Here is a 15,845-nt window from a genome sequence, read left to right on the forward strand (position 1 = left end):
CCTGGGCGACACCTCTCAATGAAGTATATAGGGCTTAAAGGAGTAGTTCACCCAAAAAACGACATCTTTTCTACCAATTACACACCCCATGAAGCCTTGAATTCATGGAGATTCTTTGGTTTTTGGCGCATTCCTAAGCCAATAATTTGATGACCGGCGGAGTCTCCAGTAGGAGACCCAATTGACCTGCAATGAGTCTCCTACAGCTACAGTAGGAGCCCCAGGCGGTCATTAAATTATTGGCTAAGGAATGCGACAAAAACTAAAAGATCTCCATGAATTTAAGGTGTGTGTAATTGATAGAAAATATGTAATGTTTTGGGTGAACAACTCCTTAACTCATTGAGTGCTATTCACGTTTCAACATAGCCAGAAATAATTCTGGCACTCAGTGAGTTAAGTGGTTGATTAGTCATCTACTGTGTGCTCGTCAACCCGTCCAGCAGTATCTCTGACCTCTTTCATTTTCCTGTCCCGTCCTTAACCAGGTACGTGGTTCTGTTCAACCCGGTGGAGCAGGAGCGGCTGTGCGTGGTGACGGTGCTGGTGAACACGGTCAGGGTGCGCGTGCTCACCGAGGACGGACAGACCCTCCCCGTGCAGCTGAGCGCTCAGTGGAGCTCTGCCAGCCAGATGAGTGCTGAAGTGTTTGAGGTAAGGAGATGTTAAAATGGTCTTGCTCGGTTTTAAGCAAGGAGCACTGTCGTAGGATTAGGGGGGGAAAGTGACAATTCTGTCATGCTGTTGCTAGGCAACTCTTGGTAGTGGTGGTGGGGATTTAATTGCAGTGAGTTTTTGGTGTGATTTGAATATTTTCAGTCTGGTGTGAATTATAGTCAGGAGGAGCACCTAATATAGCATTTCTATTTGCTTCAAATAATGTTTTAAAAAATATATATTTTGATTAATATCAATTTTTAAAAAAACTATGCGATTAATTTAGACAAAATCATTTTGATCGTTCCAAAGAATACATTCAAAGGAGAAAAAAATATATTATGTGATAAAATGTAATCATCACGTATCATTGATAGGTTTTTTAACACACTCCACTTCTTCCATAGTGATGCCTTTTGGCCTCATGTAACGGTTAATCATCCACATTTTAAACTCGGTGACAGTTTAGTCCTAATGAAATCCCATCATTTTGCACAACTTCCTCAGTCAAGGTGACTGCGACAAAGGCGGGCAGTCTTGAAAGCCCTGGGGACACTTGGGAACGACATGAGCTTCCCAACGTGTACCTAAAGTCACCAGTAAGTGGCAGTACGCAATTATAAATAATATTGGTTTTCTGGTGGACATATATCAAAAGAAATGCTACTCTGTACTGTGAGTTCTGGAAAAAATGTTCTATCCACCAAAAGGCAAGATTATGAATCCAGTCTGGGTCATCTCTGCCACCGGATTTGAGTTCAATTTCTGCCCAACTTAAACTCCTGTTTGAGCACAGCCCCTGGACTTCAGTGTGGAAGGGTACGCTGTGTCCAATATTATTTTTGGAATTTATGGTTGAGCCCATTGGCTCTAATAAAATGTTCATGTCGGTGCTCTCATCAATCACAATATAGAAGTCAATAAATGACTTCACTTCGTCTTTTAATTGACTGTAAAAATCTACAAGATCCCTGCTTCTCTCTGCCTCACGGTCTTAAGTGCAACGCCGGTGACGACGAAAGCGGCTACCTGCCCATTATTTTCGAAGTATGGCAGCTTTACCAGCAATATAGCAGCATGGATTTCTTTTTCATTTGAAATAAACCCCTTGAGATCCAGGGGGTCCTCAGGCACAACGCACACAATGACAAGAAACAATCACATAACAATCGACAATAACGATCGACAAAACATAACCATGAGGGCTCTCACACCATCCCAGACCATTCTACATCTGTTACACATGTCATCTAAGAAAATAACAATTATAATCTAAATACAATCAATTATATAAAACAAGAATCAAAAGCAAGAACAGTTAGATTTGAGCGAATCAAGCAAAGACATTTTGAAAACAGGAAATGAAGTAATTGAAGTAAAGTAGTGGAGAGTGAGACCAGCTGCTGCATACAAATAGATGATAACGTAATATAATTTGTTTTGGTCAGTTGATTAGTTGAATCATTAAATTAGTCGTTTCACCCCTAATTGACAAAGAAGAGAGCTGTGAAATGTGAATTTGGGGACTTGTTTCTTAATTGTTTTTGTCATCGTTTTCTCTTGTGTACGCAGGCTTCGTTCATGGTACGTCTGCCCGCCTTGGGTCTGGCTGTGTTCCATGTGTACGATGCTCCCGACTCCCCCATGACTCTACGCTCCGACACCCTTCTGAGGCTGGCGGGACGGGGGCTGAGCGCCCATGCTGTGGACCCCCTGCCGGTTCGATCTCAGCAGGCCGACCCACAGACCTTCTACATCACCAGCCAGTCTCTCACGCTCGGCTTCTCAGGCACGACGGGACTGCTGGAGGTTTGTGTGAGATCTGCTTCAGCTCTCTGATCAGTTAAAACTGTTTATAGTCATCATTAAAAAGCTTACTTGGGGGGGGCAGCTCTGCTGTTTAACTTTGATCTGTAGAAAGGGGTAAAAAAAATAAAAATGGCTTGATTTCCCAACAGCCCCTGTCTTTGTTTGATCTAAGTGAACATGACTTGTCCTGCTGCTAACACACATCTTCTTTGATCTCCATCATGTTCTGTCACGGCTCTCCCGCACTGTGTTTTCTGCCATTCTTCTTGCTCTTCATCAGAGCATCCGACGGAAAGACGACCCTCAGGAGGTGAAGGTTCAGATGCAGTTTTTAACGTACGGCACGCGTGCTTCCAAGGACAAGAGTGGGGCTTACCTCTTCTTACCCGATGGAAAGGCTAAGGTATTCTATCAGTACCCTCATCTCAGCTGTTTACTTGCTCTCACAGAGGGCTTTGACAGGGTCTCCCATGTGTATAGTGTGTCATATTGGGGAGCTCGGGGGAGATGCGTGCATGCTGCTTCGTCGCTTCATTGATTGAAAAGCAACGATCAAAAAGCAGCGGAACGCAGCAGCTCAGCTGCAATGCTGTGTTTTTTACACTGCTACTGCTGTGCAGCTCTCTTCACTTCTCACTCACCTCTCCTCTTGCTCTGTTCTTCTTCCCCATATGTTTGTGCCTGTGTGTTCCTCCTACTCACAGCCCTACATTCAAAAGGAGCCACCTGTGGTGCGCGTGGTGGAAGGACCGCTTTTCTCCGAGGTCGTAGCATACTACCAGCATTTCCAACAGATCATTCGCATACACAATGTGCCAGGTAATATCGCATTCACAGCACTCTGCAGACTGGCATCAAATAACCATGTTTGAATTTACTTTTGAACAGTGTGTTTTCGCTTCCGTTGCTGGCAGATGGTGTTTTTTTGTTGCAAATGAAACACAGAATGTGCCAGAATGCCTCAGTAGTCTCCTGGGAGATAATTTGAAAGTCAAATTAATTTACCATTTTGGCCCGAATTTTAGATGACCCTGTTTAAAAAACAAAACAAACCCCCTTTCAACACCAGTTTTAGGAAAAAAGACCAAACCTATTTCTTTCAATACAGCATCATTTTATTTGAAAATAATTGTATTCAATGTAATCATACTTTTAAATTCCTTCAATAAAAAAGTGAAATGATTAATCTTGCCTACTGGTATTTCTAATACTATTTAATTTAATAGTGCAAAAACAGTGCATTAACGATTGGTTTAAGTCTTACATTTTATGCAACCGACACTACTGACATGTCATTATGAGACGTTCTGGCCCCGTGCACACAGCACATTTTCAGCACGCTGCTTATTACCGTATTACCATACTGTAAACATGCGCCTGATGCACGTCTTAACATCGCTGCAGTTGTCAGGAAAAATCCCTTTTCAGTGAGATGGGAAGGAACGATGGCGGAGACAGCAGTGAGAAAACGAAAGTAAGATTTCACCAAAGAGAAAGACAACCCCAGATAGTTGGTTGAATTGAAGGAGAGGAGGAGACTGAAAAAAAGACTCAGAGTTGGGCTGTTGACTGTTGGTGGATTTGTATTTGCAGAGTATAGACGTGCATCTGCATAGATAAACAATTATTAAAACCCACTGTGCTGAAGATCTGACACTGTGTACACTGCGTACTGCGCCTAGGAAAAAAGTACCCCATATAACGAAACGTCAAAGTCTAGTCCCCGAGTATAAGACGACCTAATTTGTGTGTCTGCCAGTGTCTTTCAGTCCTGTTTATAAATCTATAACTTCTCTGTATTGTTTTGTGTATTCCCAGGGGTGGACGGCCTGTCCATTGACATGACAACCATGGTTGATATCAGAGACCAGACCAATAAGGAGCTGGCTATGAGGTTGAACACGGACATCCAGAGTGGTGAGGTCTTCTACACAGACCTCAATGGCTTCCAGGTCAGTGCCCTGTTGACGGTAGACTTTTATTTGTCCTCATGTTATGATCTCTGGACAGAAGGATGATTATGAAGCTAATGTGATTCTGTGTGTCTTCCAAAGAAAGACATTAGTAGAGCTGCAACAATCGATTATCTTCTTATGCAATTATTCTATTGATTACTTTTTTGATTAATCGAATATTCTAGAATTATTTTTTAAATAATATAAAAAAATGGATATCAACGAATAGATGCGGAAAACATAAATAGATTTTTTTTGTACAGCTTTTTGATTTGACCAACATCCTCTTCTTTACTTTGTTTCACAATACTTTCACAGAAAAATAGCTAAAGTAGCTGATCTAGATATTTGATTTTTATAATTGATTAGTTTGATTAACTGTCTTTGCCTTGGGATGCGTGTCTGACACTTTGTGTGTGTGTGTGTGTACATGTGCCCGTAGATGCAGCCCCGCCGCCACTATATGAAGCTTCCCCTACAAGCAAACTTCTACCCCATGCCAAGTCAAGCCTACATCCAGGACAGCCAGCACCGTCTCACCCTGCACACGGCTCAGGCCCTGGGCGTCACCAGCCTGGACAGTGGTCCGTATCACCCAGCAATTTAGGCGCACAACCAATGATTCACTGTGGCGTAACGGCAACACTGTAGAGATTTAACGTTTTGACCTCTGCACGCGTGAAAGTAAAAATGATGGAACAGGGGACTGTCATTCCATGACCAGATATTAAGTATATTTTTGCCCTTGAATATTTCTGGCACAGCCTGTTTAATTTTTTATGGCCTAGCTCTTTAGGCTAGCTGTCTAATAAAGGTGTGTGTCCGTGTGTCCAGAGCTAATCTCGCAAACCGCTGAACAGATCAGTGCCAAATCTCTTGTGCACATTGCCAGTAGGCCAAAGATGTACCGCAACATTTTATTTAATTTTTTCACATATGTTTTGTACTTTTTGAAGTGTTAAACATTAAGTTAGTAATGGGCTGAAAGTGTTTAAAAAAGTTAAACTCGTACTTTGTAGCCTATTATTTACATAGCTGCCAGCACTGGAGTATGCTGATGGGTAATTATATTTTGCATTACAAAAGTTCAGAGAATATGTTGCTATTTCCGCCTTCAGGGTTGGGTGTAATTAAATAAGGATTTGTGTACGGCTTGCTTCTCCCTCGAATAAAGCACTAGCCTAGATGATTTTTTTATAATCTTTTTCTCCTGCCGGGGACAGTTCTGCACACACACAGACAATTTGTGTTGACGTTGCTGGCTTGTGTTTGTCGACCCGCAGGTCAGTTGGAGGTGATTATGGACCGCCGGTTGATGCAGGATGACAACCGCGGGCTTGGCCAGGGTCTGAAGGACAACAAGAGGACCGCCAACCGCTTCCGCCTGCTGCTGGAGAGGAGGTCCACGGGCAACAAGGTCGGTCACAGAGCAAACCGGAACTATAGGAGCTTAACCACATGAACCTTGGCGTCCCTATTCCGGAGCGAACATACAGTGGAAAAAAACTAACAAAAACTGATCAACAGGCTCACAATGCGGCATATTGTCACACGTTGTGAGCTTGTAGATCAGCTATTTTCAGCGAAGAGATTTGGTGTATAGGGAAAAACATAAGGGGCCTAGTATAGATCCCTGGGGGACTCCGGTCAACAAAGAATATAGGGTTTAAGTGGATGTTAAACACACACACACACACACACACACACACACACACACACACACACACTCTCTCACATCCCACCTGGCTGTGTACTTTTAATTAACCTGTTTACTCTGAACAACCCATGGTTGTTGAATTATGAATGGGGATAATGTCTTGTTTGTCCTTCATCCTATGTTTGTTAATGCGTTTCTCCATTTTCTTTTTCTTTCCATTACCCACCATTCCCCTCATTTGTCTTCCTGTCAACCTCTGTGCCCTCCTTGTTTCTTTGACACAATGTCCCGTTCCACTCAATCACCACTCAGCATGATGACGGCTTCTTTGCCAAATTCTCTTCCTCCTTTCGTTCTTTCCTCTCCCAAATCTTGAGGGGCGGCGCTCAAGAGGTAATGTTGCCCGGGCAACGGCAAAGGATGCTAGCTAGCTTGTGTATGGTCTGTGCTCTAGCTCCAGTTTCCTAGTCTCCTCTTTATGGCATCCCTCCACCTCATAGCCCTAAGCCACAAAACAAAAACCTGTCCATCTTTGAAACCAACCGCAATGTAAGTGACAAGCAGATGCCATTTATATCAAGTAAATGGATAACGCTTGGGGACAAAAACGCAAGGCATTGCTTGCAGTTTTATCATCCTACATTATCACTGCTAAAAGTAAAAACTGCCGATGGCAGATGGGATGGAGTTGCCCTGACCAGCGATGGTCCTCCATCTTAGCGACACTTCATGGCCTTGTTGATTGAAATGACTGTTGAAGCTGTTCATGTGATGTCACTGTGATGTCGCACCCCATCACAATGCAGGCTGTGGCTGAGAGACATAAACTGAAAATCCCCATGAAAAACGTTATTCAATTTGTCTTTGTTTGCTAGAGTTAGCATAGCATGTACAGTATATTTGATAGTCTTTAGACCCTCACTTAGTTTTAGTAAATCCTGCATTTATCCCATTAAAACCAGGAAAGCATCTGTGTCATTTTAGATTTTTGCGGTGGCTATTCCAAACTAGCAGATGTACAAGCTCGCAGCGCGCTGCGAGCTTGTACATCTGCTATTTTTTTTCCTTTGAAAAATCTTGAAAGTGTGAGTACTACTGCTTTAAAAGACATTTGTAGAATCAACCTCAGGTCTTAATGGGTTATATTGCACACTTTTGGACCTACCGGTAAGTGCCAGTGGTAAATTACTGATGTCAGAGACAGAGGTTGCCGTTTGCCTCCGTTTGCCGCCGTTTGTCCTAATCCGCCCGGCTCTCCCTCCTCCCAGATGATGGACGGCGGACCGACCAGCTTCCCGTCTTTGCTCAGTCACATGACCAACAGCATCTTGAACCACGAGGTGTTGGCGCTACCCGTCCTACCCAAGAAGCGGGGCATCCCCCCTCTGCAGACCTTCGCCCCCCTCAAGAGCAACCTGCCTTGTGACTTCCACCTACTGAATCTGCGCAGCATCCAAAGCCAGGTGAGGGAGACAAATGGCGTTCTACATGATGAATGGAGGAGGAATGGCTGGCTCAGCAACCTTGGCGCCTAGGAGCAGTTTAAGAGGACGGGAAGCAGAGGCTGCAGTGGACAGTGTAGAAGATATGTTATTAGTTATGTTGCCAAGAGTTGCAAAGGTGCACCTTTGTTCTTCATAATATTATCTTTACCCTTAACCACATTAACCCTGGTGTCCCTATTACAGGCGAACATTCGATTTTTAAAATATATATATATTCAAAAATTCAAAAAATAAAAGCTAAAATAGTGGATCTACAAGCTCACATCCTGCCGTCACGTGATGCGACACTTGTAGATCAGCTATTTTCGCTATTCGTCTTACAAAGAAGTACATAGGGCTTAAATGGTTAATATCCCGGATGTACCAAGTAGTGAGGCTGAAAAAACTAAGCTCACCACACAAAGCTCTGATTTGGCTTCTGCAGAGTTCAGAAAGGTGACTGTTTATGGTCAGTAAATAAAACGATTGCCATTCTGGAGTCATGGTCATGAGTAATTCAGCTGATAGGAGTTGGAACTTCTTGGAAAAGAAGCTACCTGGACATGCAATACCTTGTTTATCAGCTTGAATGAGTATGCCAATAAGCCAATATGGCTTTTATCCATGTGAAAACTTGAAAGGCTGACGGAATCAGGCAGCTAACAGAATTGGAGCGGAACACAACAAATCCTTTAATGTCACCAAAAGCTTGCTGACATGAAACGGACCAAATTCATTTAGATTTTGCCTTCAGCAAGTCAGTCAGAGTGCAGCCACCAAAGTTCAGAAATTCTGGCAAAAGACGCTGTAATTAACGTTCAAACCCCAATACCTCATTAGTCCCTTTTTAGTGGTGGGAAACTCATAAATAGTTGAAACTTTGGCATAAACAGATCGTACATTACCCTGACCCACAACCATACCAAGATGTCATGGTGGCTTTTGCAAACTCACATTTTGCTGTTTAGTCACATTTCCATCTGCTAGGCATTCAAAGAAGGCAGGAATAAGACTGAATTAAGGAATTAAGATGATCCTCCCAGGTTTTACTGTATTTAAAAAAAAAGGAAATGTAAAACAAGAAAAATAGCCAATCTACAAGCTCACAACGTGTCGTGTCGTGAGCTTGTAGGTTGGCTATTTTCAGTATTTGTCATACGTAGAGGTATATACTGTTAGGGCTTCAGTGGTTAAGTCATAACCCATGACTGTAAGAGAACAAGATAAGTTGAAGGCAGCGCACACAAACACACCCCTTGCTTTGTCTCTTTTGTGGTGCAGGGAATCAAATTCCCTGAAGATCCAATTCCAAAGAAAAAAATAGAACAGTCCAGATGGTGTTATGAAAGCAGATATTTCTTGGGCTTAATGGCAACTGTCAGTATCCCCCGTAATAGATTGGATTTTCTCACATACTTGCGGCACCGACTTGGTCAATACAGTCCATCACTGGTATCCCCTAAAGTTGGTCATGTGGGAGGGTATGATATACATGATATACATGAAGTTGCCCGCTGTTTCTTTTCACTTGACAATGAGTCATTTCAGCAAGAGGGTGTAGCGCGTGCAGAGGAACATGCTATCCCACCCAGTTGATCTCATTGCTGAACAGGCACCCTGACAGAAAATGTAGGAGTCACTAATTCAGCGACAGAGATCACACTCCCTGCCCGGCTTCCCACTCTCGGAACACGACCAATTGCGTTGGAGCATTCGGCCAAACCAGATGCACCGTAGGGATTCAAAGTGAAACCCCTAGTGGTGGTGGGCAGGACAGAAACTTAACCCCTGCACCTCCCGAGTGCCCATCAAGCATGTACTTAACTGATGAATTGGTTTTGTGTCGCCCACGTCAATATCTTGTTCTTGTTATTCTTTGAACAATTCAGCCAATTTAGTATGCTTTTCAACAGTCAAGTGAGCCAACAAACTCACAAAACAAGTAACTGCACAGTAAAGAATCATCAGGTGCTACCACATCCAACCCCCCACTAAATGCTGACTGCACTGTACAAGCAGTCATAACTGTCCAGACACACTTCTAAAGAATCTCAGATTCCTTTTCTATGTTCTATTTATCCCTCTCCATTTCCAACAGCGGCAGCTCTTTTTTCTTTACTGCTCAAAGGTTAAAGCTACTGTGGGAGAAACCGCAGACTCACCAACACTGTAACTTGCACTCTGCAATGTAGCTGGAAAAACTAAGTTTTCCATTAAAGCAGGCCTCGACAACGACCCTTTATTTTCCTCCTTTAACCATTTTTCTCCAACGCCATCATAATGCGCAACGAGCTTCAAAAGTTGCTAATATATACAATTATTCAAAAGTTCCTCAGACTTGAGACGGTAGCCATAATAGGGCAGTATTGATCCCTGAGGTGAAATACAAATCAGAGCCTTCCCGCTAACTACCTACCCAGAACCGTATTAATCTCAACCCAAGTATTCATGCAGTTACTTGCAGTGGGTAATTATGCACTAAAAACTACTAGAGCGAGGAAGGCAACTGCTCAAACAAAGACCCCCTCGAGTCCATGGATATGCTCCAGAGACAACTGCTTTAACAGTTTTCACTGCAACACCACCAAGATTTTATAAACCAATCCCAATGGAGAAACCCTCCTTTATTCTCTCTAGTTAGGGCTTGGCAATTAACCGAAAATATATCAAAAAGGACAATTAGAACCAATAACTGACTTAATCTTGCTCATGTAGGTTAATTGAGAAGCACGTTTTTGTGACCATTTATGTATATTTATCAACGAATCGGCATGAACAAATGTTAATAGTTTTTTTTTTAGATAATCACCTAAATTGATTAGACTGATTAACCACTGAACCAAGTATTATACTTTGTTGTACAGGGTTAGTGGCGTACAAAACTTTAAAAAATAGCCAATCTACAAGTTCACAACGCGGCGCATCGTTACGCGTTGTGATTTTGTAGATCGGCTATTTTCACCTAAACAAATAAATGAAAATGTTCTTTAATCGTAACTGAGGCAAAAGTTTGAAATAATCGTGATATTGATTTAAAGTCATATCGCCATGGTGACCATCCCAAGCATTAAAGCTCTAGTCCTATCAATAAGCACAACTAACCCAACCAAAGCACTAAACTATGCCGGAACCTTGACTAAACTAATCAAATGATGTATACCCAGAAGCTAATGATCTCTGTGCTTGTGTGTATGGTCTGGCTTCAGCCTGTGGGCATATGAGTGGGTTATGTATGTGAAACAAATCACATTATCAGTCAGCAGGCCAGGGAAAGAGGGAGAGAGAATATTGCAGGTCTGATATACAGCCTGCTCATGTGTGTTGCATCTCTGACAAGGTCTCAGGTCCAGAATTGCAAGAGAATGTGGACACAACTTATTTTACTAGTTTATTACCGGATGCATTGTCTAAAAAAGTTCCTTTATAATAATGGGGAATATCAGCACTCACAGAAATGTCCTTCAGGGACTTTTTATTCAGTTGGCACAGGCAGCGAGCATATAGAACTCTGTTTGCTGGCCATATGCTGCTCTTGCCAACTGAATAAAATTGCCTTAAAGGACATTCCTGTGAGTGCTGATATTCCCTAAGATTGTAAAGGTCTCAGCTCCACCCATCAACTTCCTGGAACAATAGGGGGAAACACAGCCAATAAGAAAAGACAAGATGAGGCCAACTAAACCCTGAGGCCGTCACAGAGCCAATATCCGTGGTTGAAACTTGTATTTTGTCACCAAATTCCTATCATATACTGTAACTATGTTATCTTGCCTTGTGGTCTGGTGCTGCATACAAAATAGTAATATACAACTCTTTCATGTGTCACTCTGCACCATGAAATGGCAACCTGTGTTCAGGTAAAGTTTTTATTTTTACCCAAACACGATCAACTAATTGCTTCCGAATCTGACCCTGTGTCATAGTCGTCCTAATTGCTAACTAATTGATACAGTATTATAACAATAATACATACAATTTATATAGCGCTTTCCTGAGTCCTCAAAGTTGCTTTACTGAAATGAGCTAAAAACAACTTCATTTGGGGAAAAAAAATGTTAAAAGGTTAAAAAAAAGGTAGAAAAGGGGATTATATGATTACAGTAGGTAGGGAATGCGAGTCTGAAAAGGTGGGTTTTGAGTGGGGTTTTAAATGTGGTGAGGATGTATCATTGAGATCAAATGTGATCATTTAGCTTGACACTGTGTGTGTGTGTGTGTGTGTGTGTGTGTGTGTGTGTGTGTGTGTGTGTGTGTGAGAGCAGCAGGACCCCCATTGGCCTTCCCCATACACTGCCCTGATACTTCACCGCAAAGGGCTGGATTGTGGCCTAGAGGCTCAAAACCTGGGCTTTAACTGTACCACCACAGAGGGACAGGTCAGTGTTGATATATCCAGTGTAACTATACTACACGCACACACACACACACACACACACACACACACACACACACACACACACACACACACACACACACACACCTACACACACACTCGCAGACTGACTGATGGGTGTGCACCAGGAGTTGTATTTCAACACTGCGTACGTAGTCTTTTCATGCTGTGGGAACGAGGGGATTCAGGGCTTTCCATGTGTTCTGACAGAAAATCAATCCTTCGCTATCCGTCTGTCTCTATAATGGCATTTCTTTTATCCCTTTATGTCTCATCTCTTTTTGTTAAACTCAGCCGTCTTTCCTTCTTAAGCCCCTTCTGGAGCCCCAAGTATATACTTTGTTGTATGATGACATCGTTGCTGACCAAAAATTGCTGATCTAATAAGCTCACACACACACGTTGTGAGTGAGCTTATAGATCTGCTATTTTTGTACTGCGACGCCGTCCTACGTCTGGAGCATAAATTAGGCATTTCCGTTCCACTTCCGCTCGTCACCCTGTGACCGTGTCTCCCCCTCTGCAGCTGGCTGTGTCGGAACTGTTCCGGAACTTGGACCTGCAGCTTCTACAGCCCACGTCTCTGACTCTGATGCACACCGGCGCGCCTCTGGCCAACGATTCCACCATCAGCCTGGACCCCATGGAGATCTCTGCCTTCAAGATCAAACTGCGCTAAGAGCAGCCTGGACTATATAGGCAATAAACCCACCGTGCCGAGACCAAAACCAGAGCCCCGGCTGGATGTGTTCAGACTGATTCTTAGCACAGAGGGTCTGGGTCTCTCCGTTTTCTCCATCGGTGTGTGTGTGTGTGCGTGTGTGTGTGTTTACACTGCACATGCAAGAACCACATACACTGCAATCCAGGGGAAGCAAGTTCCACTGTAACAAGACAGACTGCACAGCAGGGGGCAGACAATAGCCATTACCGTGGCTAGCCAAACAAAGACTGAACCACTGATAAAATAGAAGTGGGCATCTGTGTCTTCACTGGAGTAGTTATTGAAGAATACATCTCATTTCATTGTTTTTTACAAAAACTTAATTGAACACGTCTTGATCCTTGTCCCCCCCTGGACTAACTACTGAATGTAAATATCACAGGATCAGGGAACTGGGATTCATGCTGCATCATCAGAGTGCAATTTACAAAGCTTTATTGGGACTATTTGTTTGGTTTTGTTTGTTTTTCTACAAATGGACTGTGGACTTTGTCTGCAGTAGGGACTCATCACAACTATTAGTGTTTTTGTACCCGTCTTGTGAATCCAATAAGGTCTGAATTAGTTTATTTTTCTTTGGACTGAGCCGAGTCCAGCAGTGTAAATGTACAAAGTGAATGTGTGGTGTCTTTGGCAGGTGAGCCCCTTGTTATGGCTCTGTAAGCTATTGTATGCCAGAACTGGAAATCCAAGTGTCCTCCGAGACACCTAGTGGTCTTAAATCAGTAACGTTTTGAGATCATTCGACTACAGTACAGAAACCCACCCACATCACCTTTTGGTAAACATCTCTCCTAAAGGACGACTGAAGCGCCTGCTCGCCTCCATTTTGCTCAATGACCCTCTTTTCTTTTTGTCCCCCCCTCCCCCCCAACCCCCAAAGCCTCTCCAAGCTGTGTCCCAAAATTGTGTTAAGATCTGTGGTAGAGTTTAAGTTATGTTCTATTTAAAACGATCCTAAGCCATTCCTCCAGATTTTCTTTTTATTTATGCTTAGCACACCATCGTAGAGAGAGAATATGCTGTCGTGTCCCATACTTTATGCTGGTAGACGAGTCGAACAAGGTTATACCTCATATTTAATATATGGCAAGTGTATTGGTATGTGTAGTTATGTTGGTGTGAATACTTGGGAGAATTTATGGGTGTAATGAGGTTACAGTGTGCACTATGATGGACTGCTTGTAGTACTGCTATATGAATCATCATCGGCCGCTTTGGGGCTTTAGCCTGGACTGCTGGGTTATCTCGACACCTCCATCTCACTGTGACACAGGAGAGTGTCCCTTAGATTTTCTTCTTTTTTAAAAAAAACATCCAAACGTGATAACAATGAAACAGGAGTTTGGATTGAGCCTGACATAGCAGTCCAACTTGAAAGAAATTCAGCCTGAGTTATACTCTCATACCAATTTGTTTCTCACGCCAGAAATAGCCGATGTACAAGCTCTGTGAGCTTTTAGATCGGCTATTTTTGTTTGCGAGACACCGGCGCGCAACTAAGTATAAATCAGGCCTTACAACACTATCCGCTTGAACTGTGTTGCAGTTTGTTTTACGTCTTTTCTTGTTCTCTGTTCGGATCCTTCCATAGTGTTATTTATCCCAGTGGTTCTCAACCTTTTCTGGATCAGGGCCCACTTGAGAATCTCAAAAGCCCACACACCTGACCATGCATTTCAGAGCATGTTATGATCAATGAATCGATTTGTGTTCTGGCTTTGATCAATGGAACTAACATAGGGTACTTTAAGTTCCTACTTAGCAGTATCACAATTAAACGTTTTAAGGTTTTAAAGAAATTATGCCATGCCATTTTTTTTACACACTATATATTTAAATGTTATATAAAATCAAAACAAAATTTGCCAATTATTTGGGGGTGCACTTGCAATATCTAAACGGCCCCAGAGGTTGAGAACCACTCATTTACCCTATGGCGAGGCTTGAGGTGCTCTGTCAAATACAGGCCATTATCTGTCTTCACAGTCACATGGGTGGTGTTATCGTACGTGCCCACAGGCTGAAGCCAGACATTTCTATCCTGACGTGTGTCGCCCTTCACGCTGTGCCCCTGTCTGTCTCATTTCGCACACCCCCGTCTCATTCTGCTCCACTGTTCCCATCGCTTAATCAGTTATTTATTTTCTTCCAGCAGAGGTCTTGTTTTGTTGCACTCTGCTTCTGTTCTATGCATCCACTCAACAGTCTCGCCTGTACCTCTCACAGCTCGATAGTTGGCGCTCAGACAGTTGGCAATTAAGAGTCCTCCTTTGCAGCTGTGGGGGAACTTTTCTTGTACCTGACTACACGCCATCTTCTATTGCACTTTCCCCCACCGTCCCTTTGCCCCTCTCTCTCCAGCCCAGTGTCTGTGTGTGTCCCGAGTCGATCCGTGTCAATGTTTTTACCATGTGATGTTTGTTGTAGCGCTGTTTTTCCTTTGTTTAGAGGGACATGTGTGAAGGACCGATCTCTGCTGTATATGTCTCTCCATGGATATACAGTAGAGTATGTGGTCAAAATATAATTATGCATAAAAGAACTACAGTTGAGACAGGGAATGAATAAAGGTAAGGTAACGAATGTACTGTTCTCACTGTGTCTTGAATGATCTGCTGTCAAAGTGTTTTCTGATTTAAACTTAATTAGGAAAGCATCTGTGTCATTTTATATTTTAGCTATATATCGTTGTCGGGCAGAAACCTCTTATCCATATTGTACATTTATTCCCTATTTGATCATACTACAAGCGTCAAAAGTAGACCTGCAAGCTTGAAGCGTGGCGCAATGCATTTTGAACTTTTTTGATCTGCTACTTTTGAATTTTAATCCTGAAAAGTTTTGAACATAGAGGTTTCCACCCGACAGACACTATATATAGCAACATGAGTTTTTCTGAAAACGGTCTACAAATGCCTTCTGATTTAGAAGGCATTTGTAGAATCGGCCTCAGGTCTTAATGGGTTTTTTTTCTCGATGATTTTATGCTATTCTTTGTGACATACAATTGTTCAAACTAAGGCAGAACCCAGTTCAGAGGTTCGAGCAATGAATGCCCCTAATTAGGTTTAAGGCAGTGGTTCTCAAAGTGGGGTCCAGGGACTCACAAGGTTCCTTGAGGGGGTTCTAAATTGACCCTTACAAGTCTGTAACTGACCGTATA

General features: G+C 42.8%; 1 protein-coding gene across 1 annotated transcript in view; it reads left to right on the top strand.

The window, feature by feature from the left end:
• Window positions 1–14,027, top strand: part of man2a2 (mannosidase, alpha, class 2A, member 2) — a 29,298-nt gene extending 15,271 nt beyond the window's left edge. The window contains exons 14-23 of the mRNA XM_084060378.1: window positions 489–654; window positions 2,230–2,466; window positions 2,747–2,869; window positions 3,171–3,285; window positions 4,285–4,418; window positions 4,864–5,005; window positions 5,705–5,838; window positions 7,347–7,541; window positions 11,825–11,938; window positions 12,482–14,027. Of these exons, the coding sequence (XP_083916504.1) occupies window positions 489–654; window positions 2,230–2,466; window positions 2,747–2,869; window positions 3,171–3,285; window positions 4,285–4,418; window positions 4,864–5,005; window positions 5,705–5,838; window positions 7,347–7,541; window positions 11,825–11,938; window positions 12,482–12,634 (1,513 nt within the window). The 3' untranslated portion in view covers window positions 12,635–14,027. The remainder of the gene's footprint in view (window positions 1–488; window positions 655–2,229; window positions 2,467–2,746; window positions 2,870–3,170; window positions 3,286–4,284; window positions 4,419–4,863; window positions 5,006–5,704; window positions 5,839–7,346; window positions 7,542–11,824; window positions 11,939–12,481) is intronic.
• Window positions 14,028–15,845: the final 1,818 nt, after the last annotated feature.

This window comes from Gymnoscopelus microlampas, assembly GCF_963454915.1.
Source record: "Gymnoscopelus microlampas genome assembly, chromosome: 6".
Classification (NCBI taxonomy): domain Eukaryota; kingdom Metazoa; phylum Chordata; class Actinopteri; order Myctophiformes; family Myctophidae; genus Gymnoscopelus; species Gymnoscopelus microlampas.